The 22,975-nt window shown below is 39.9% G+C and overlaps 2 protein-coding genes across 2 annotated transcripts; both read right to left on the bottom strand.

Annotated features, from left to right (window-relative positions):
* LOC102709297 (E3 ubiquitin-protein ligase SHPRH) lies at positions 1–12,885 on the bottom strand. The gene is made up of 19 exons (XM_015839742.2): positions 11,805–12,885; positions 11,321–11,527; positions 10,305–10,366; positions 9,734–10,223; positions 8,957–9,157; positions 8,537–8,792; positions 7,756–7,999; positions 6,766–6,926; positions 6,080–6,679; positions 5,685–5,851; positions 5,327–5,540; positions 5,055–5,246; positions 4,461–4,577; positions 3,509–3,754; positions 2,915–3,119; positions 2,432–2,628; positions 1,299–1,450; positions 765–1,026; positions 1–699 (listed from the first exon to the last, which is right to left on the bottom strand). Exons 1-19 carry the CDS (start codon positions 12,596–12,598, stop codon positions 430–432), a joined length of 5,037 nt encoding a protein of 1,678 aa, XP_015695228.2. The 5' UTR covers positions 12,599–12,885; the 3' UTR covers positions 1–429.
* Positions 12,886–13,861: 976 nt separating this feature from the next.
* On the bottom strand, positions 13,862–17,469 carry LOC102714659. The gene is made up of 3 exons (XM_006658072.3): positions 17,025–17,469; positions 16,121–16,303; positions 13,862–16,010 (listed from the first exon to the last, which is right to left on the bottom strand). The coding sequence occupies exons 2-3, from the start codon at positions 16,239–16,241 to the stop codon at positions 14,200–14,202; spliced, it is 1,932 nt and encodes a 643-aa protein (XP_006658135.1). The 5' UTR covers positions 16,242–16,303; positions 17,025–17,469; the 3' UTR covers positions 13,862–14,199.
* Between the last annotated feature and the right edge of the window lie 5,506 nt (positions 17,470–22,975).

Here is a 22,975-nt window from a genome sequence, read left to right on the forward strand (position 1 = left end):
AAAAAAGACCTAGATTATCATATCAAAACTTGAAACTCGAAAGAACTGACCTTTCATTTACTAAGGCGACAACAGTCACAACCATGTACACCACATATTAATAAGAATATTAATTACCATATCAAAACTCAAAAGGAAAATGAGACGGCGGCTTATATACACATGCTTGTGCCAGGCTAACCAGCCTACTTTTCATATATCCCTAAATACATCCTCGATGCTCGGGTGTCCTAACTATTCTATCATTCTATCAGTGATGTCAGATTCTAGTGATCCGGGAATTTCCAGACAATATTATATCCGTCCCTTTCTGTAATGTTGAGATAATTTAGAGCTAAGAAGTGAAATATCTCCAGCATCAATTATTATATTTCAATCTCCTTCATTGCCTCTCCTAATTCCAGTTGAAAGAATAAGTCAACCGATAACTTAATGCAGGTTGTCATGTTGCACCAATGACCTCCTTTCAGCAGCTAACCCAGCTGCAATAGATGGAGGTAAACTTCTCAGATGCCCACCTTGATTCTTATCCTCCTGTTCTGAAGGTTGATCGGATGCTACCATAGGAAATAGTGACTCAATATCCTTCAGTGTCAAAACAAGCTCATCTTTGAAATTTTTTGATTTACGGTGTATTGTGGAGCAAACAGCTCTGCCCCTGTTCAATTTGTAGATGCTCTCTTCAATAGTATTCTTCACCTAAAAACAACATAATGCTTTAGAAATTGCTCCATGAACAGTTTAAATGAGATAGAGTAGCTCACAATAAAACGGTGGATAAACGTGTTTTTGTCTTGCCCAACTCTATGGATCCTGCTGATAGCTTGTGCCTCAGCTGCAGGGTTTAATAACGGCTCCACTAATATTACATGTTGTGCTTCCAGAAGATTAAGACCATTTGCTCCATGCTGAATAAGCATTAGCAATACTTGAACAGGTTGCATCTTGGAAAATGACTTCTTTGCTCTCTCTCCACTTATACTGCCTGCCAGACCTTTGAATTGGGAAAGTGCTGCTTGAGATTTTCTGTAAAAAAAATAACACGCTTTCAGTAACCCCGTTGCCATTTCCATAAGATTCAAGCAAATGGAAGGCAAAATACTCGGTCATAATCATCTAACAATAGGACTAGAAGCAGACAAGGAAAAAACATTCAAGTTCTAACTTGAAGAATATAATCCTATATGCACCTTGCGCTACTTCAAATACGTTTACAGACAGACAAACAATATCATTACTCAGCACAACATGGTGAGAGACACAATATCATTACTCAATCTAGGTTACAAATATCTCACCTTCCTCCTTTCATCCGAACATAAGAGAGATTGTTAGCAGCGAGGGAGTGCTCTAGTACATCAAGAACATCATTCCAGCTTGAAAAAACAAGTATTTTGGCTGCTCCGTCAGTTGAAGTGATCCTCAAAATCCTTCTTGTCACAGCTTCAATCTTAATTACAATAAAATCACCGAAAAGATTTAATGAGTTATTGCACCCAACCGGAAGACAGAACTGCTAAGGGGCATTAGTTTGGTAGTTCGCTGACAATTTGGTTGCGTGTGTATGTGTATGCACTTTGTACCAGATGTTGTACCCTCTAGAGAAATTGTGACAATATAGGCAGGCCCGTGTGCCAATCTTATTAAGGAAAAAAACGATTGTATATAAGGGCACACTAAGGAATTTTTTTATTTTTTAAATTTTTTAATAAATTTTATTACTAAACCTTCTAGGTGAATATTTTCACCATCTAAGTTTTTTTGATCATGCCACCCTGTCTGACGTGATAAGATAACGCTGCCACGCTGAGTAGTTAGCATGGCAGCGATTCCTACCGCGCTAGTGTTGATGGCGTGACAACACTTAAACCACACCAGGAGAGGTGGCACAACCAAAAAGGTTCAAATGGTAAAAAATTTTGCGTGAGAAGTTTAGTAATAAAATTATTTATTAAAAAGGTTTAAAAAATAGAATTCCATACTTAGGGTGATGGGCGTGGGTCAGGGTTTCTATGGGTAGCGGTTCTGTTCACGTGAATGGTACCACACAATATTATCATAGGGTAAAAATGGATTAATCGAAGTAAAAGAGATATTTGCACTGTTGATTGTCTTGAGGTGTGAATGATGTTGATTGATTGGATATATGTCAGCATAAACCTAAGAGTTGCATATTAAATACAATTCTGCATTCAGTGCATTAAAATTTAGCTCTCAGCACATGCATGGGAAATTCACCTAGTTTAGTTAATGCAAGCAAGTAACTATTGCCTTCTATTTTAAATCAGTAAAAACAGCGTGGGAAGTCTAAACAAAGTTGTTATGCAGTATCTGACTTCTAAATGTAGTGTAGCAGCTTGTAACTCGACCAGCAGTAATCAGAATTTGAAATGCCGAACATATAAACAATCAGAAGGAGATTAAATGAAACCTTTGTTCCATATGAACCTTGGACAGAAATGGCTCTTTCTGCCAAATCCTCAACTTCTCTATCAGCATTTTCTCTCTTATTTTCAACTACAAAAGCAATATTTTCAAGATCTGTACGTTGACGGCAAGTAGGGCACATAATCCATTTTTTGCTCCTCCCAAAGTGGGCTGCAGCTTGTTCTGTCATGTAAAGACAACCTGACAGCAGTGAAGAGAAAAATTCAGTAGAGTTCAAGAGTTCATTATACATCAGATGAATATAAAATTGCCATGGATGGATCGGCAAGGAACTTGGATTTGCAAAATTGAGATTAATAGAGAATCTATAATGCAGAACATAGGTGCATGTGTTGCGTGCTTACAACAGAACACAGTAGAAACATTAATTGCATGACTAGTTTTTCTTCCACTAAAACAAATTTAAGCAAACTCACATAAACATCAGTTGTAAATAAACTAGAAGACAAAAGCTTGGGATACTCACACTTGCAGCAAACGGAATGGCCACATTGGAAAACCATTTTCTGATCAAGTAACTTCTCCTGACAAATTGGGCATGATTCGTTGCTAGTGTCAGAAACAGTTTGCCCTGTGGCAGCGAAGGAAGTTGCCATAGCAGCACAGTTGCCTAACTCAGGCAGTGATTCACCATGCTTTCTCAGTGTTTTCTTATTGCATAGCACCAATCCCTAATGGTAAATGAAAATACATTTGAGAATTTCTAAAATAATAGCTAAGATAGGTTATGAGCACTTATGGCGAAATTAATAAAGAAAAAGCCTGACAATAAAGTACATCCTGTAACGGAAGGAGGGAGTAAAATACTATTTCTCCAAGTAAAAGATGAGAGCTGTCCATATGGAAATTACTACCTCATTTTCACAATGGAAAACTTTTTAGCATTGTCTAGATTCATATGGATATTAATGAATCTAGGCATAGACAAAAAGTCTTACAATTTGAAACGGAAAGAGCATGTAGTTGTGCAGTCTTTAGAAATAAAAGGATTGTAGACGTTGCAAATAAATTATCAAGTTCACAGAGAACACTACTGTGATCACAAGTATTAATTAAATACCTTTAAGTATCTCAGTTGGCCTCTTATACGAGCTAAAGATGACAAAGACAAGAATTTGTCACTTGTAAATTGCACATTGTATGGTATAAGCTCCTCTCTAGTAACAATATTGACTGCACTGGGTTCATCATCATTCTCCTTGAGCTGCAGGCGTGAGAGAGACATCTTGATCTCATCATGCGCACGCAGTAATTGGTTTTGTGCTATTGATAAGTTCCTTGCTTGAGGGAATTCCTTGCGCATAGCCTAACTTAACACATAATGATCAGACAATATCCTATCCCATGGAATTTTTGGACCTTGAAATTTTAGAGTAAAACATATGGATCACTTAGTAAACAAAAAGTATAAGGTTTAACATGTGGCAAGCTTCCTAATATGATGGCCAAATAATTCAATTCACCTCCATCTTTCCATATGTTACAAATGCAGGCGATCTAAAAAGAAATTAGTAAATATTACTCCCTCCGGTCCAAAATATTTATCGATTAGGACAAGATTTGGTCGAACCTTTAAAATCCCGGCAAATAGTATTTTCTTAAATGCTTAGTTTAAATGCAAAACAAATGATATACATAGATTTTGTCATAATATCATAAACTTATTAACAAATTTAGCTAATTCAATCTAGATTTTGTTGCTGCCGTATGAGATATCTGTCCATAACATAGCACAGTGAATTGCACTAATGCAGACTAATGCTAACTAACAGAAGTTCTTTTGCTGCAGGGAGAAAAATCAAGACAGCAAAATAATACTTGGAATAAAAAAATATACTCATGTTTTATAATTCCAACTCAAACGATAATGTTTTGTTTGCTTTTCTCTTTAATTTTAATTAATTTAATAAGTGATAAAAATTTATCGGTTGCTGAAAGCAACTGCAATGACCAGCTCAAACATGTAAGAAGAGAAGACAGTGATATGAAAAGAAGAGTATATTCTGCTGTACCTCAAAAAGCAGCAAATGCTTTTTAGCAGTTTTAGCATACTGCTCTCCCATTATTGTCTTTGAGTGGGTTCGAATAACCTTAAGGGAAGTCTCAATTCGAGAAGGATGCCTGTAGACCTGTAAACAGAAACCATATAAAATCATATGTGACACTGACTACAGTGATATCTGATGTGCCTTGCTGCTGGAAAAAAGATCTGAGGGCCAAGTTTTTAATAGAAGAGTACCTGATGAAAGGTAAATACTTGATAGAATACAAAGGTGAGTGATCTATAGAAATGATTAAGAGGACAGGAGGTACAGCCTTTTTTTTACAGGCATAAGTCATTAACCATTTCCATTCTGTGACAAACAGAAATGACAGTACAGATTACAGGAACAGAGGGGGTGAGGGAGAAAATCCAGGAGCCAGAAGGAAATAAAATGTGGTTTATGTAACTACCTGATCTCTAGTATTTTAGACTAAGAAGGGAAGTTTGAGAAACAAATAAAAGACCCGAGACACATAGTACATATTAGCCAAACGAAAGGTGACATCTACTTAGCTATATTTCAAAATAAAAGACATGGGGAGACGATAGCAGAAAATCACACCTGTATATTTTCTCGAGCAAATCTTGGATTTTTATTCTCATCACCAGGTTCAGATCCCTCATTAGTTTTAGTATTACGGAAAAAGTGATTCAACTCATATTTTCGCCTTTGCAAGTCCTGTGCTTCCTCTACTGAGGCAATAACAGAATCATTATTTGATTTCTTAACAAGAAATAGACGTGCTTCATACGCCTACAAGAATTGATAAAGTCAATGCATGGTCCAGGCAGAAATATGGAGATACCTCAAAAGACATCGGCATATAAAACTACCTGAAATAGCTCATCCAATTCACATTGGATGCATAAAGAACCGTTACCATCATAGCAATTTGGGCAATATCGATGACACTCAATGTCTTCATCCTTTGGGTTGTCCATTGTTTTGTCAAGTTCTAAAAGTCTATGCATCAGTTGTTGTCTTGAACTTTGCAGAGAATCAATACCAGCTTGAATGGTATACTTCAATCCAGAGATAGTTTGAACCCTAGGCAGAGAATGAAACAACCAAGTTATCCATCAACTGCAATAAAAGAACTTAATTTAATGATACAATCTCCAAAAATTTTAATCACTATGAACAGCAAGGAGAACATTTGAACGGACAAACTGAACCTAATTTGTTGCTGACCTGGAAGACATTCCTGTTGAACCCAAGCCAGTGGTGCTCTTATTGGAAGAGATATCAATCTTCCTAATGAGCTCATCAGCAGAATCCTTGTTCTGTTCGATGCAATCCAAGGCATACAGCCACCAATTCATATTTTGATTCTGTAACTCTGTACTGAGAGTTGAGACCTAGAGGCAGAACAGCAGAATTTCATTAACTATAGTGATGGCTTTAATCTACAATTCTAAAAAATCATTGTGGAGATAGCAATATTCTTATAGAGCATTAAGACTGGAATCACAAAATAATGTACAAGGAAACAGAGAGCACTCCAAAGCGGGGAAGAATGGAATAGGAGGCAAGAAGATAGATTAAAATTGTTAGGTGCAATTAAAATATAGCAGTAAAATAACAACCTCTGTGAACGATGCACTGAAATCCTTCTGTGCTATTAGTAGCTTTGAAGTAAAAACTGACAGATACTTTTCTCTGATTGAATTGCAAGTCTTTTTCAAACAACTATCAGCTAAGCATACAGATGACGAGTGGCATCCAGAATCATTCTCTACATCCATCTCTCTGTTTTTACATACTTGTGCATCGATGTTCTCGTCTTCCTTGGATGTTTCTGGGCTATCAGTCATCAAACTTGACCTGCTGTTCTCACACATTTTAGTTCTCTTTATGCCACACATATCTGAGTCAACAGGACTAGTTTCCTTTCTTTTTCGCCCACCATGGGCTTCAAAGGTTTGTTCTTTTAGTGGGCATTCCTGCAAATACTCGGAACTATCTCTGAGCAGCTCTGCAAGATTGTGGTTGATATGAAGATTCAACAAAGGGTCAACACGGAAATCGTCAAAATTTTCACAGGCCAAAGCTAGTGCTTCTTTGTACAGAGAGATGGCCTCTTGATTCTTTTGTTCAATGACAGCAAGTCCAGCAAGACCATTCAGGGCAACAACAATTTTCCTAAGCTCCTCCTCCCCCTCGACTTTTGCTTTCCCAATAAGAACCTGCATAAAAAGGATCAACCTTGAGCACATTATCATGTCATTACACTGCAAATACAATAAAGTACATAAAGTCATTAGTTGTTTACCTGTAAAATTTCACCCATTGATAAAGGAGTACGCTGCAGGGAGCAGAGACCAGAACTCCCCACTTGAGGATGGCAACAGGCCTGTCGAAGTTTGAGCAGTGGGACTAGGAGCTTGGCAATGTCATCATTTGAGAGGTACACATTTGATACAACACTCGAGTCTGACAGAGAGGAAGTGAGAAGGGTCATGCAGTTTCAGAATTTTTAAAGATAGGAAATACAGAGATAAATGTTCAGCAACTAAACAGCATGTTTAGCTGTATTTTGATATCATGTACGACTAAATCTTTGAGAAGTATAAGAGCATAGTAAAAAAATAAATAAAGATGAAAATTTCAGGCAACAAATTTTCTCATTGGCTGTATGAGAGAAAACTAAAACAAGAAAGAAAGAGGCAGACACTAATGTAATATCAGTGTCCTATGTATTCAGGTTTTGTAATAAATGTCAGTCCCTTCCACATTATCTCCCTATAGACTAGTGTCGTCAGACCCAAATGAAACATGGACTCGGTCAAGGTCTCTGGTCAACAGGTGCAAAGTAATATGATATTCACTATGTGCATGACAGCACAAGGCATGAACACAGTAAGTCGTTACAAATCTGTCAGTCTTTGCTTATTTGGTGATTGAGAACTTCTGGCGTCCCTGGTGCGCACTTGGCTAGCATGACTAGCTTGCCATAAAAACCTTCTGATCCAAGTTCATAACATATTGGCAGTATTTTTTCTGTTATTTCGACTCAGTGCAAGTGATGGCTTGGGTCAAGCCAGACCAACTGAACTGGTTTTCATCAAAACCATGCAGTTCAACCAGGACTTTGCACATCAGAACCAGTTGATGCGTTGGGACCCTTTTTTGTCTGGTCAGACCACAGGTCCAGTCCACTTATAATAACTATGATCCACACAACAATAAACAGCAGAAAAAGGATGGAATTGCATGAACATCCTGTCCCTGCAGAATCAACCTAGCAAGATGGACGAGGTACCTGATATTGGCTCTCTTTTGTTGGCATCATTTCTGATACGTCTAATAATTTCATGCGCGTGGTCCATGCAAGTGGCATGCTGCTTCTGATAGAAATATTCTTCAATCGATGAAAAGATAAGCCACGAAAAACACTCTTCTTGCGGAGGCAGTTGTAACTCCTGTGAAACATGAATTTTAGAGGAGCGCCACATGATTTCCTTGAAAAACTTGTGTGTATAATTCATAGCTATCGTGTCCCCCTTCTGCAGTTCAGTTTGATGAAAACAAGAGAAGGATTAATCAATCCAACCATCAAGAAGAGAATGTTATCTTCCCTAAAAAAAAGAAGAGAATATTATCAAAGCCCAAAATGACATAACCAGCACTACATGCACAGCCATTGCAGAAAAATATGTATATATTGGTATGCCAAGCAACAAATTTGCAGTAAATGTGTCTCAGGGTTTTTAGTTCTCAAGATGTGCTCATTATGCCCACTTGTTTTTTTCAAATTGCATGGACCTACAGATGAATAATTAGCTAACAGTAAGATCCACAGTAATCAAAAAATGGTTTATCCGTCAGATCATTGTCTCAATATATTCATCATTGCTACAATGAAAATAATGTGCGAGTTCTGTCAATATAGATAAAGTGACCAGTATTTACACAAGTGACGAACAATGCAGCATGGCAATCTACCAGTTTCAACAGTTAGTGCACCCTCTGTATTAGGTTGCATGCTCTGAGTTAGGTATCATGTATTAAATGCCCACAGTTACCATTAGTAGTTGACGCACCTCATATGGGTCCCTAATAATATCCGCCCACCATCTATATGTGTCGAATGGACTTGTCCTGAGAAAGCGAAGAAGCCCAAAAAGATCATCAAGCCTGTGTTGTATTGGAGTTCCTGTGATACACCAACGGTGTTGAGCATTTAGCCTCATTGCCATCTCAGTTACAGAAGTTCTGCTGGACTCCACCATCTGAGCTTCATCCAAACATAGCCGCCACCAGTGGACCCTTGTTAGGACAGTTGGAGTGACAGGGTACCTAGAGAGTTGAAGACGGTTCAGCAGTAGTTATGCATAAATAGTATATATAATGGGCTAATAGTGGAAATAATATAAGAATAAAAGCTTTTAAAGGGATATCTAGAATGAATATATTTGTTCGCATGTTTCACTTTCCAAACTAAAAGAATCAGTAAACATTACTTCTTTTGATATCTCAAAAAACAGCGATCACCATCATGCCGATCAGAATCATGTGATAGATCTTCTTTCAGGACATCATAAGTTGTCAAAACAATGTCACAGGTGCTTATCTCAGCCATATCAATTTTTTGGGTAGATGGTAAGTCCAAGTTCCTTGCACCTTCGTAAATGTAAACTTTCAGAGATCCTGGTCTCGTGTGTCTAAGAGCAAAAGGAGAAAAGTGGTCAGCAATACTATTACTATCATCATTTGCAGAGAATCATATTAAGGAGTATATGACAAAACATTGGAACACAAACAAGTTTTGCTACTAGCATTCGATAGTAAGCTGGATGATCAAATTGCCAAGAAAAACATCACAGATAATGGCCTGGCCTAACCTGCTTGAACAAGTTTAGTGATATCGATTAAAAGTTTGGTGACCCACAACACGATTTGCTTAAATTTGATCTTATTCTAAAAGGCGTTTTATCATGAGTATTCTTACTTCTTATAGAAACATGGAAAGCACTTGAATTCAAGGTTGCAGAATTCTCCACTGCTCAGAATGCAAGCAGAGGTGATAACAAAGTTCTGTGGCTTACACAGAGAAACGGAAATCACCATTCTACATTCCAATTTGGGAGGCATCTGAATATTGAAAGAAATAGGAGCATATAGAATGGTCATGCAATAAGTTTCTGATATAGTGATATGTACATCACAATACAGCTCATTGCTCAACTACTGCACAGATAAAAAGAAACCATACCAGGTTACGGTTCAAAAAATTATACCGGGTAATCTCAGAGTGCCACTGGGCCAATATTGGTGATGGACATACTATCAGTGTAGCATGACTTAATATATTAGATTGTGCCGCTTCAATTAGCTCCAAGCACAGTGTGCAAATATATTTTTCTTCTGTCTCTGCAGTGCAATACTTGTCTTTTTTCTTCCTTTTAATTTTTGACTTTATGGTACCTTGTTCATTGTTTGCTGCTGCATCACCATTATCATCACTAAAATGCATTTCTTCCTTTGGTGAGTAACCAACACAACTAGCGTGTTGCCAAGCATCACAAATGTCGCACTGGATCCATATCCCCTGATATGCAGAAGTTACACTTGCAGCCCCACAAATGCACTCAACTCTTTCTCTTTTATGCCTCTTTATCTGGTATGTTCCTTTTATGTTTGAAGAGACAGAATAGCCTGCTGAATATGGTCTGCGGTGTGCAAAAATGCAAGCTAAAAGCTCGACAGTTTTCCCTAAGCCCATTTCATCTGTATTTATTAGCCATATTCTTATTAATAAATAAACATAAATGCACTGTATTTATGTTAATAAACCTGATATCAACATACCAGCCAAAATACCCCCAGATACATAAGGTGGAGAAGGTTCTGGATGCATCGAGACATTTCCACTGTGAAGAAATAGAGTTGATGAAATTTGAGGATACTCATAAGAAGATCAATATAAAATCTCGATATCTGAAAAAAAATATGCTTAAGACACGTTTCATCATACATTATGGATGCAACAAGACACTTCCACGTGAAGTAACAGATTTGATAAAATTTGAGGATACTCATAAGAATAATATAAAATCTCAATGATGGAAACATTGTAAACATAAAAAGATATGCAGGGTACGATGAGAGTGTAAAATCATTTTTTAAAATGTTCTAAGATAGGTATATAATATATGAAAAAAATACTGTATTCTGTCGATAAAATCATATGCCAATTATAACCTTGACTTTCGGATTTGATGAATTTGAGGATACTCATAAGAAGAAGATAAAATCCATATAAATGAAATATATATGCTTAAGACACATTTTATCAAACATTCTGGATGCAAAGAAACATTTCCACTGTGAAGTGACAAATTTGGTAAAATTTGAGGATATTCGTAAGAAGAATATAAATCCCAATAATGAAAAAAATGTTTGTTTGGGTAAAAAGATATACAGAGTAAGAAAACGAAAATGCAAAATAAATAAATAAATAAATAAATAAATAAAGTGACTAGGATAGGTATATAGCATGTCTCCAATTTATCTGAATAGCCTACAGCCAAGTATTGTGCCAATGAAAGCGTATGCCAAATATAACTTTGATGTCCAAAGAAAAAATTAAGCATAACCGACCACAAACATAAAAGCCAACTCCATCATACATGAAACCAAATTATCTTTAATTTTCCTTGCATCCATGATGGTGACAAAAGCTCATGGAGAGTTAACATAACAGTATCTTCATGTCAATCATTAGAATTAAATGAAGCAGCGCAAAGGATGGTCATTTTTATCAGCATTTAAGGAAAACATAGCAAAATCATGGGAAGTATATGTGATATATATTAAACTCTTACTTGAATGGATTGAAGAACATCCTAGAGTTCTTGTGCATAAAATCAATTGGAACACAATAAGGTGCAGAATGAACATATTGCTGATTTGGTGATGAAACCATTGTATTTCCCTTTTCACGTTGAACCATCCAATTTGCTGCACGAAGTTGATAAGGTCTGAGATGAGGAAGTAAATCAGCAAGCTCCTCTTCGAACAGTCCAGCCTCCCTGTCAACAAAGTAGTAAAGGAAAAGAAAACATAAGGTAACAGTAGTTATAAGTTTTGTACAACTCGATATAATAGAAACGCATATACTACATCTAGACAGCATATGCACGTAATGAAAGTACGGTATTTATCTCATGTCAGTGTAAATGCTTCGCGCACTTGTGGGTTTAGACTGTTAGCTACAATTTATTCCTAACAACAACATATGAGATAATGCCCCCACGAAAAAAAAAACAACATATGAGATAATGGGATATAGAAAAGTAAGTCACATACATCGAGGGCTTAATGGCTTCATACAAAGCAGCAAGATCAAACTGAGAATCCTTCTTTGGGGTGAAATCACCATTAGCATCTCCATTGATCGGCAAAACAGGACCATCCATCCCATATATTGCAGTCGAGGTCATGACCTCAGGACGTACCCAAGCCACCATATTCATCAAGCTCTTCCTCCACGGATGCCTCGTCACCTCCAACAATGACTCACATGCAGCAAAAGCCTTCTCCATCACCCCCAATCTAACTCTAAACGACACAACCGACACAGAATCACCAGACTGAGATACATTAAAGGCATGAACACGCAATGTCACGAATCTCAGTTTAACCAGATGGGCGAGGCCTGATACACCTTCGTCGGGACCATCAAAACAACCTGAGATAACCATGCCAGCGACCACATACTCCAGGATCACACAATCTGACGGTACCACAGGCCAGTTGCCCAACCGGAAACCCTCCTCCGGCGCGTCCCGCACCCGCAGACGCAACGGGAACCTCTTCTCCCTGCCTGCCTCGTACAGAGCCGCTACGTCCAACGCCTCCTCTCCCTCGCCGGAGATCCTCACGTCGCGCATAACCAACTCCGCGAGGTCCCGGCGGTCGCCGTCGCTCAAGCACCACGTGCTGCTATCCACCTCGAAGCACACGTCCCTCCTGGCCTCGCCCTTCGCCGCACGCCTCGACTTGGAGGCGCCGCCGCTGCTAGGGCTCGGCGCGTCGGGCTCCGCCGCAGCGCCGGCGCCCAGGCCTCCCGCCCGGGCCGGCCGCGACTTCCTCCTCCCCATGCGCGACCCCAGCAGACTAATCGAGCATGCCGCCGGGTTTTAGCTCGGGAATTGAAGTGGAAATTGGGGGTTCCTCACCTCACCAAATCAAAAGCAAAAAAAATCTCCAAAACCTAGCGATGCTTCGTCGATTGGAGCTCGTGCGGCCGAGCAGGAAGGGAAATCGATATGTGGAATGGAAGATGGGTGAGGCGACGCTGGAGAGACTGGATGGGTGGTGGACTGGAGGAGCTCGGCGCGGTTACTTGTCGCGAAGAGACGCGACGAGAGGGGTTTAGGCCGACGAACTGAAGGGCGGAGGGGGCAACGGGGACGAAGGGCAGTCGCGGTAAATTTTTGAAAGTGGCAAGGTCATTTTAGTACTCTCGTTAAGTCGTTATGTGATTTAGTAAAAAATGCAAGATGATTAGTAGCGCTGGGAAGTGTTGGAAGAGAAGGACGGTAACCTAAAATTGATTTAATATTTGGTTGAATGCCGAGAATGCCCTTCGCTAATTAGATCGGCAAGGTTTTAGGTCTCGCGGTACGAACGGGTTCCAACACTCCAATGGCAGCGGGAGAAATATAAAAATCCCAAAATGGATAAAAGTTGTGCATTACCAACTGGATTAGGATGGGAAGTACACACTCTGTCTTGAAACATACTGGCTATGTTTGGATCTTAACAAAGTTACTTTAATCAATCAAAATTATAAAGGAAAGTTATTTCAAATAAAATAAAGTAAGAGCAAGTATGAATGATCGATGCTATGTTGGTAAAATTATTATACTATTATATATTGTTTGTTTTATTGTGTGCTATTTAATTTACAACAAAATTTTATTGAAATCACCTTGATTTTCAAAATTTTATTGAAATCGCCTTGATTTTCCTATCTCCTCAAACTATCACATATTTCGGTCGTGATTGAAGATCAAACCTAACTAACTGAAACCGAATTGTTCAGTCTTAAGTTTTTTCAACGTAATTTGGTCTTTGGTTTTAGATAACTGAATTTTCTTAAAAACTGAAGACCAAAACCAAAATTACCAAATAGACCGAACGTCCACTCCTAACCCCTAATTACAAGGATTGGTAAAATGGTCCATGTTACCACATGCCCATCATTCTAGTAAATGGTTTTGAAGAGGCTAGGCGTAATTTACCCACTTAAAATAGTTAAAGACATTAAATTCATAGTTTTAAACTTTGTGATAAATGATCGTTTAGGTTAATTATTAGAGTAGGAAAAAAAGGCACCAGGCCACAGCCTCTTTATCCGGGTTCAAATTAAAAGATACTCCTAGTTACATATTATAAGATGTTTTACTAGATATGTAACCACATATATTTTTGTGCTCTCTAAGTTTTTCCACAAAATTGCTTATCACCACAACCATGAGTATTTACATTTAAATGCGGCGCCATTACACCCCGAAAATGAACAAACAAACAACATGTTGATGCACCAATACACAGCCAACCTAAATGAATGTGAATAAAATTCACTATACCTATCATCAGAATTCTGACGACTGAAAATGCTATCAAAATTCCAGCACCTGAATCTATCATTCTATCTCACTATCTCTACCACACATTGGATTGGATCATTGGATTATCACTTGATCCTGATGGCTCCCATTCCAGGCATCGCCTTGTTGAGTATCCCCGGCAATGGCCACCCCGACCCTCTCACCCTCGACCTCTTCAGCGCGCCATTGCAATCCTCGTCTGAGTCATCGTCGCCGTCGTCGTCGAAGTCGACGCACACGCCTTTCCCTTTCCGGTCATACAGCGCGGCGGCTTCAGGCGTCGTCCTCTCCGAGAAGCTCTCGTAGAGGTCGGGGGAGCGCTGCCGGAACAGCAGGTCGCTCGCCGAGCCGTACCCCATCAGCCGGTGCAGGCTGGAGCTCTGCTGCTGCTGCTGCTGCTGCTGCGTCGCCGCAGTCGCGTTGGGTGCCTCGTCGTCGATGCTGTTGAACGACGAGTTCCTCGACACGTGCAGTGGCTGCTCGTCCTCCGTGGAGTAGCTGACGTCGACGTGACCGAAGTCGTCCATGAACGCGAACGGGTCTCGCCGCGGGTGGCGTCGTGCCGCCTGTGAGCCGTCGGTGCTGTACTGATCGCCGTGCTTCTTCCTGTCCGGGTCCCGGTAGGAGTAGCAGAGGACGGCGGAGCAGGAGCCGCACTGCAGCTTGCGCACCGTCTTGGTCGAGACGGCGAAGTCGGCGGGCACCTGAACCAGCTTGAAGCAGCTGGAGCAGATGATGAACGGCGCGCCCTTCAGCACCGGCCGGCAAAGGTTCCTGGGTGGCGCCCTCCGCTTCACCTCCTTTGCCGCCGGTGGCTTCCGCGGCGTAGGAGGTTCTTGCGTTCTCGGCCCGCAGCAATGTTGTCCCCGGCAGCTGGTGCACGCTTGCTTGCCATGGTGGTGGCAGCAGCCGTGATGGCACGACGGCACATGGTGCGCGTCGTGGCAGCACGGATGATCAGCCCTGCACCGGCGGTACCGCCACGACGGCAAGCCACGGCCACGTGGAGGTGGAGCAGCAAGCTGACCGGGCTTGCCCGCACGAGCAATGTAGCCGGGACGGTGGACAGCAGCGTGACGCGCTCTGATGGCAGCGAGGCTCGTTGCCGCCATGGCCGCGTCGCGAGGAGCGTAGCCTTCTTGCCTGGGAAGACGAGGAGGGCGCGCGCGCGTCCTTGGCTTGTTGAGTTCAGGAGATTTTCTGAAAAGTTCAGAGAGGTCATCTTTCAGGTTATCCACCGTCTTCAAGATCTTCTTCTGAAGTGGCGCCAAGCTTTCGTGGCCATGGGGAGGACTCCTCGTCGTCGTCGTCTTCCTCTCATCCGCAGCAGCCGCCGCATCATCTTCCCGGTTCAACACGGCCGGTGCAGGCTGGGAATCTGCGGCTTGAGCTGAACTTGGTGTAACCTCGACACTCTGTGACGCTGTTTCCTCTGAATTTTTCTCGCCTGCAACCTCAGGTTCAGCTTGGCCATCTCTGCTCCTCTGCTCAACATCTTCAAGATTCGTGGTGCTACCGTGCTTTCTTCCCTCTGATAAGTGCGCCATGCTGTCAGATGCTCTATCACTGCACTGTGCACGAGCTGTATCTCCTACTGTGAAATCTTCAGAATGGCCAACAGCTTCCTGACTGGTACTCTGAACATGCTCCTCCTCCTCCTCCTCAGCTGGCAGCACTTGCTCGGGAGCATTGCTCCTCGCCGACGCGAGATCACTGGTCTCGCATCGGCTTGTCATGTCAGCTCCTTGCTGCCTCGTGGTGATTGGAGCTTCAGGAGTTGATCCACTGGTGCTTGCAACATCACTGGAGCCCAGGTGTTTGCTCGGAGGGGGCAGGCCACTCTCCAAAGAGGAGGGAGCACTGATCACCTCTTGTGAGCTGCCGGTGCGGGTTTTCGCTGCGCAAAGCACAATCCAATCAGTCAGAGACTGACAGCAAGCAAACAGCCAAGTGCCAAAAGATCAAATTCTCAACCATGAACAGCCTAGGATATATGGATTTTTTTACCTCGGAGATTAGTGCCGCATCCACCGCATTGGTACACCGGCGCCCCAATGGGCTCCTGAAGAAGACTGAAGCATTTGGGACACCGCACATGGCGAACCACTCTGGCGTCTGAGATTGCCATGACCCGACAAGGCCCCAGAACATCACTCGTATCCAACCAGCGCTACCGATCAAGCTGGATGCCTGAGTTGGGAGACAGTGACAAGAATAACTCATCAGTGTTTTGTTTCATCGAATTTTGCTGTTTCTGACGGAAGAACAGAGGAATGCCAGGAAATTCGTACTAACGGTGTGGAATTTATCGCACTCAGAATTGACTGATAATGTATACTATACATAGTAGAAAAAAAATTGCTTGGTAAGGCCGTAAGCATCGAAAAGCGACATGTACGTTTGAACTGTTCGTCGAGGACATGATGCAATATTTTACCGAAGAAAAAACACCAATGGTGTACCACAACTCTCATGTCATTAGTCCTAACTAACACAATAATTGTAGCAACTATTTTCAGGTTAACAAGTACAAGTGCAACACGAAGTAGAGAATTTTGGACAGCATCTTCATGAACAGAAAGTCACGGTTTTGGCGTGTAAATGTGCGCACACAATGTGCATGCTGATGCCACGGCAGAAGAATGAACAGAACAGAAAGAGCCCAGCTATTGGACACTACAGTCTACATACTTACTGGAGATGCTTGCCCATTTCTAGTTAATTTCAAAATTCCTTAAGTTTTTTTTTTTGTTCTGGATACCTTATCTTTCCATGATGAAGAAACCCAGAAACATGTCTGAAACCATAAGAACAAAATCTAACTGAACTGATACAGTACCACCTAAACTAGCAGCAGAAGAAGCAAAACAGAGGAGAAAGAAGAGAGTCAGGTACAGGAGCACCCACTCACCTCTTTTTTTTTTTCTCTGGTTGTTTTCGCTTTCCCCTTCCGTTCCGGACGCTTCTCCTAGCTCCTGCCTCTGCTCCAAATCCTCACAAGGTATCGCTCCGATCCTCGAGTTACAAACCTCCAAACTCAATCCTCGGAAGCTAAGCTAGCTACACGGTCTGTGCTTCTCCTGCTCCTTATTGAGACGCAGAGAGAGAGAGAGAGCTCCAATTCTTGGTAGTTATGGGTGCACTGACACCAGGAGGAAGCAGGCGTGTTGTATATTAGAGCAATAGAAAAAGCCGGGAAGAAGGAAGCAAGAAACGGGGGGAGAGGTTATCTCGGGGTGACGATGCAACACGATGCCCGCGTGGTGGAGAAATATTTATATGCGATGAGGAAGAAGAAGAAGAAGAGAGAGAGAGAGAGAGAGAGAGGGGCTGACCGCTTCAGCGACAGCGAGTGGCATTGGACTCTTGGAGAAGAAGGGGGAAGAGATAGAGGGCCAGGTCGTATGGTGCGACCGTGTCGCCGACGCCAGTAGTCGCGGGCGCCACCGCGTCGTCGTATCCCGGTGCCCGCTCGCCGATGGCTGGCTGGCCTCGCTCGCTGCCTTCTGGATGCCAACGTGGCCGTGGCGAGCTCCGCGTGTGGGCGTTTCTGTCTGGATGGATGGCTGCGACGCGTGCCGCCGTGGTGGGTAGCGGAGCCGTCGCCGTCACGCGGCCGGAGCGCCCGCAGAAGGGGAAAGCGGTTGCCTCGTGAGCTACTGTCCGGTCTTTTTCTACTAAAGTTGCTATGGCGGCAGACGAGTAGATTAACTTTATTTTTCTCAGTTCATATTAGCAGGAGTACTACCTTTTAATTAGTCTCGTGTTTCAAACAGGTCAAGAAACCAAAACAGATAGACTATTATTATTGTTTGTGTGCATCGTTAGTTTGTAGTACCAAACGGAATAACATCATGGCCCGTATAGACTGCGCGGCTAACTTCGATATGAAATTTCTTATATAATATTAAACATGGTTTTATATTATATTATAAAATATATAATATTAAAGTCGTAATATAGTTTTAAAGTTGACCTAACTTGAATCAAACTTTTACATTTGATGCACCGTAAATTTAAACGGTGATTTTTTTATATTATCTTAATAACATAATAGATCTAATAATAATGCTATAGTAGATATATATTACTTATTTATAATAATTGTCCATAACCTATTTTAAATATATTTTTAGGCATATGAGGATTTTTTAGTTTAATCTTGCATGATATCCTCGTAGGGATCAGATGGCAACAGCGTCGATTAAAAAACTTTTTTCCTTTCCTTGGACGGCGGCGGCGCCGATTAAAAAAAACCTGATTTTCCCTTCTCTTGTCCGATTCCAAAAAATATTATCTTTTTATCTCTTATTTTCCTTCGACGGCTCAATCCAAAAAAAAATTCTAATTTTTCATTTTTCTTGTCTGATCCAAAAATCATTATTTTTCTTTTTCCTTTTCTGGTCCGATCCAAAAATCATTATCTTTTCTTTCTCCGATTCCAAAAGATCACCTTTTATCCAAAAAATTACGTTCTTTTTTCTCTAAAAAACTTATTTTTATCTCTTATTTTCCTTCGATGGCTCGATCAAAAAATCTGATTCCAAAAAATCCAAAAAAATCATGTTTTTTATCCAAAAGAAAGTTTTTTCTCCTAAAAATACTCTTTTTGATCCCGGTGTGCGTCCATAGCGGACCCTACTGGGCCCACGAGACAAAGGAAACGGAAGCGATACGTTCTTTTCTTTTGTCCGATTAATTTTTTTTGTCCGATTAAATTTTTTTCTTTTTTTCTTATTTTCTCTCGATTAATATAAGATTTTCTAACCCGTGAGAATAAACATGGTGACTCTTTTTTCTGTTACTTTATATATATAATATAGATTGTATGGATAACTTTTAAAAAAAACAAATGGTATATTTGTAAATAGAGAATAATTTATAAATAAAAATTATATATATGGCGATATAAAAATCAATGCTGGAAATAAACTTTATAAAAAACAAAGAATCAAACATACTTTAAATTTAAGATTGAAAATTTAGATTTTAGCTTATAAACATAAGCAAAATAATAAAGATAAGAAGGTAATGATCCAGTTGTACGGTAGCCGCAACCATGAGAACGTGGCGGCAAAACAGGGCAGCAATACCGCATGAACCATGATGTTTCTTTCCATTTTCTTTAGAAAAAAAAAAAAGCGTGAGCAATGCAGTTCCGCGAGGCAGAGACCAACTCATTTGCATGGCAGCCTTCACTCACACGAGGAAGAGCCGAAGAAAAAAAGGGAACCGGCAACATATATGCATGATGGTGCTTTGACCTCGTGCATTCGTGTACGTCATCAGTACGTGCAGAGCCTATACTCAGGCCTTTTTTTAGATTGCAAAAAAAATTTACAGAAACATCGTATCAAGTTTTTAAACACATATTTAAAGTATCAAATGTAGTTTAATTATAAAACAAATTTTAAATTTTGCTTAGAAACCACGAGACGAATTTTTAAGCCTAATTAATCCGTCATTAGCACATATTGGTTACTATAGCATTTATAGCTAATCACGTCCTAACTAGGCTCAAAAGATTCGTCTCACGATTTCTCACGTAACTGTGCAATTAGTTTTTCATTTTATCTATATTTAATACGCTATTTAGGTGTCAAAGATTCGATGTGATGTTTTTGAGAAAAATTTTTGGGAACTAAACAGCCCCTCATATCTATTACTCCCTCCCTCCCATTTATTTGTTTGCTAACCAGCATCATATTTTGCATGAGGAGGGTGTAGTAGGCAGAGTCATAATCCTACGTGTGTACCGAAAGCAGCTAGCTAGAAATGGCGTTGATGTTTTTGGGGTCGTGCTGTTGTTATCTACTCCTTCCCTTTTTTGTTTGATTTACGTTTAATCATTCATATTATTTAAAAATTTTATTCAGATATGTAAAATTATAAATCATACATAAGGTTACTTAAATTATAATAAAATAGTTAATAATTATATAAGTTTGTTAAATAAGATGAAAAGTTTAGATCAAAAGGTCAACGACTTAAAAAAAATTACTCCTACGCGACACACGAAGAACCCCATTCTTAGGTCCGTTTAGTTTGAAAAAGTTTTTTAAAAACGTCAAATCAAGTTTTTGACACTCATTCAAATATTAAACGTACTCTAATTAAAAACAAATTTCAGATTTCACTTAGAAACCGCGAGACGAATCTTTTGAGTCTAATTAATCCGTCATTGTGTTACTGTAGCACTTATGGCTAATCACGTTCTAATTAGACTTAAAAATTCGTCTAACAATTCCTTCGTAACTGTGTAATTAGTTTTAAAGTTTATGTATATTTAATGCTTTATTTAGATATTTAAAGATTCGATGTAATTTTTTGCGAAAAGTTTTTGTGAAGTAAACGAGGCCTTAGAAGTCGTAGGAGTACTCCTATTTCAGTTTTCTCGCAACGGATGCTGGGCCAAATTAATGGGGCGATCGCCATGCATCGGCTCTCCTGGAACGGCAAAAAGCCGTTTCTTGGCACCGTCGGTGTCGCATGGCGGAGGTACGGGCTTCGGCGTCGGTGGACAGATGAGCAGCATACGAGTTGCTGCGAGCGCGCGCGGGCGGCGGCGCCGGTGCGGCAGTGTCGGCCGGCCCTGCGACGGCACGGCTCACAGATCACCAACCTGCAGCAACCAACTTTAGGCCTTGTTCCTAAATTTTTTTTCTAAAAACATCATATCGAATTTTTGGACATCTAAATAAAACATTAAACATAGATGGAATAAAAAACTAATTGCACAGTTATGAAAGAAATCTTGAGACGAATTTTTTAAGCCTAATTAGTCCATGATTAGCCATAAGTGCTACAGTAACCAACCTGTGCTAATGACGGATTAATTAGGCTCATTCCTCTCACGGTTCCTAAGCTAGTCGTGAAATTCGTTTTTTTCATTCGTGTCCAAAAACCCCTTCCGACCTCCGGTCAAACGTTTGATGTGATGTTTTTGCTAAAAAATTTTGACAACTAAACATCAATTTAGACGGGTAGGAAAATCAGAGTTTGCATTATCACGATTGTACCACTAGAATAAAATAACAATAAACCGTAGTTTGATTAAGCAGATATTACGAGAGAACCGTGCGATAAAATCGCTCCCTACTGTGGGTTTAACTTCAAAACCATAATGATTTTACTAAAAAAATTGAATTTAAATTTATATGGTTTTTGTATGATTGTGACGATTGTCGTTGATAATTGTGGTATTGCTAGCGTGCAATTTTAGCTTATGAAATGATAGGTAAATCACACAGAAGGGCAGTATGGAATTAAGTCCATTGTCAGTACAAGATTTTTTGTGTGTTTTTTTAATAGTGCCGAATCATCAATAATATGTTTAAATGCATGCATGAAACAAGTGATCTTAGCGTAATATTTTACTTCGTAATTTTATAGGCTAATATAACACTTAAATATTAAACCTAAGTGACAAACAAGCAGTCGATTAAATGTATAATGTTAAAATGAGTTTCACAATCTAAGTAAATCTAAGTAAATGTGTACACCAAGTTTTATCCCCATAAAACTCAAATCATCTCTCTCATACATGCGTATGTGTAGAATAGCATAAAATGGTGTAAGTCATTAGCACATTATTAATTACATATCAATATTCCAGACTTAAAAATGAGTTTATTTGTGGTTTTAAAAAATATTTTTATAATCTTTTATGAAAAATAACAGAATTATTCGTGTAAGTAATAATTGACATCATTTTACATGAGTAAATTGGTTAAACCTATTTTTGTTAAAAACAAAAATACTCGCCCTAAAAAGGACGTGGTGTACGGAGACGGAGGGTGGTCCGGGACCATCCAAAAATTTTCCAACTTAAATAAATATATATAATAATAAATATAAAAGAAAAATATTATTTATTTACATATGCAAAATACACATTTGCCCAATTTCTATTTCTATTATATTATATATATTGTATGTTATATTTGTGACAATTTAAAAAATCAGGTTTGTATTTATCAATCGCTTGAAAACTTTTAATCTATCAATCAACTTTTTTTCCATTAAATTTGCTTCAAGATTTATGCTTGTGAACATGCTACTTTATTTAATTTTTCTTCTATTTCAATTCAACCACTAACAAATTCGATGGATGAATTAAGTTTCTTTCAAACGATTGATCAATAGGTATTCTCTTAAAAAATTATATACGTTGGACCACCCAAATAAAAATCCTAGATACTACGGCGACGACCCGGTCGTAAGCATAAGGGCAACACCAATGTATATTGTCAATATGGGTATTAGTGTGGGACCCGGTCACCAGGAGGCAGTAAGAAGAAACCCCATCCACTGCTTATCTTGGCGAGAGGGTAGTAAGGTGGGGTTCATTGGGTAAAAAAAGTCAGCACTCCTCAATTCCTTCGCCGAGTATAAACTACCCACGTGCCATTTTTTACTTCTTGTCAGAAACCACTATACACATGTCATTTTTACTCTCTTATTGTCGGCAGTAGTACTACTTTCTAGTTGTTACTATGTACTACTTCCACAATAGCTAATACTAGACAATAAGATATCATTTAATGATTACTATCTGGTTTTTTACAACACCGTGGGTGTCCTAAAGCATGTAACACGAGTCCAGCTGCCAACCTGGCTGGCTGCACTTCGTTTTCGATCTCCAGGTGGTCAAACATTTGGCGCGAAAGCGGAAGAGGATATTCCATATGGTTAAATAGAAATCCTAAAAAAAAAAATAAACGAGCTGGTTGGTCTGGCCCACGGCCCACTGGAGAGTGGGCCCTACCTCCCTCCCGCGTACGCTGTAACTGGACGCGGGCGTTCACATCACATCCACGACTCCACGTGGGCCATTTCGTTTCCACCTTTCCCTTTCCCCTT

Source organism: Oryza brachyantha, chromosome 7 (genome assembly GCF_000231095.2).
Source record: "Oryza brachyantha chromosome 7, ObraRS2, whole genome shotgun sequence".
In the NCBI taxonomy this organism is placed as follows: Eukaryota; Viridiplantae; Streptophyta; class Magnoliopsida; order Poales; family Poaceae; genus Oryza; species Oryza brachyantha.

Coding starts and splice junctions, on each gene's coding strand:
- LOC102714659 (XM_006658072.3), bottom strand. CDS start 16,241: ATGGCAATCTCAGACGCCAGAGTGGTTCGCCATGTGCGGTGTCCCAAA. Junction 16,011..16,120: donor ATGCGGCACTAATCTCCGAG/GTAAAAAAATCC, acceptor TGCTTTGCGCAG/CGAAAACCCGCACCGGCAGC.
- LOC102709297 (XM_015839742.2), bottom strand. CDS start 12,598: ATGGGGAGGAGGAAGTCGCGGCCGGCCCGGGCGGGAGGCCTGGGCGCC. Junction 5,852..6,079: donor TCAGTGCATCGTTCACAGAG/GTTGTTATTTTA, acceptor TTCTGCCTCTAG/GTCTCAACTCTCAGTACAGA. Junction 700..764: donor CGTTTATCCACCGTTTTATT/GTGAGCTACTCT, acceptor TGTTGTTTTTAG/GTGAAGAATACTATTGAAGA.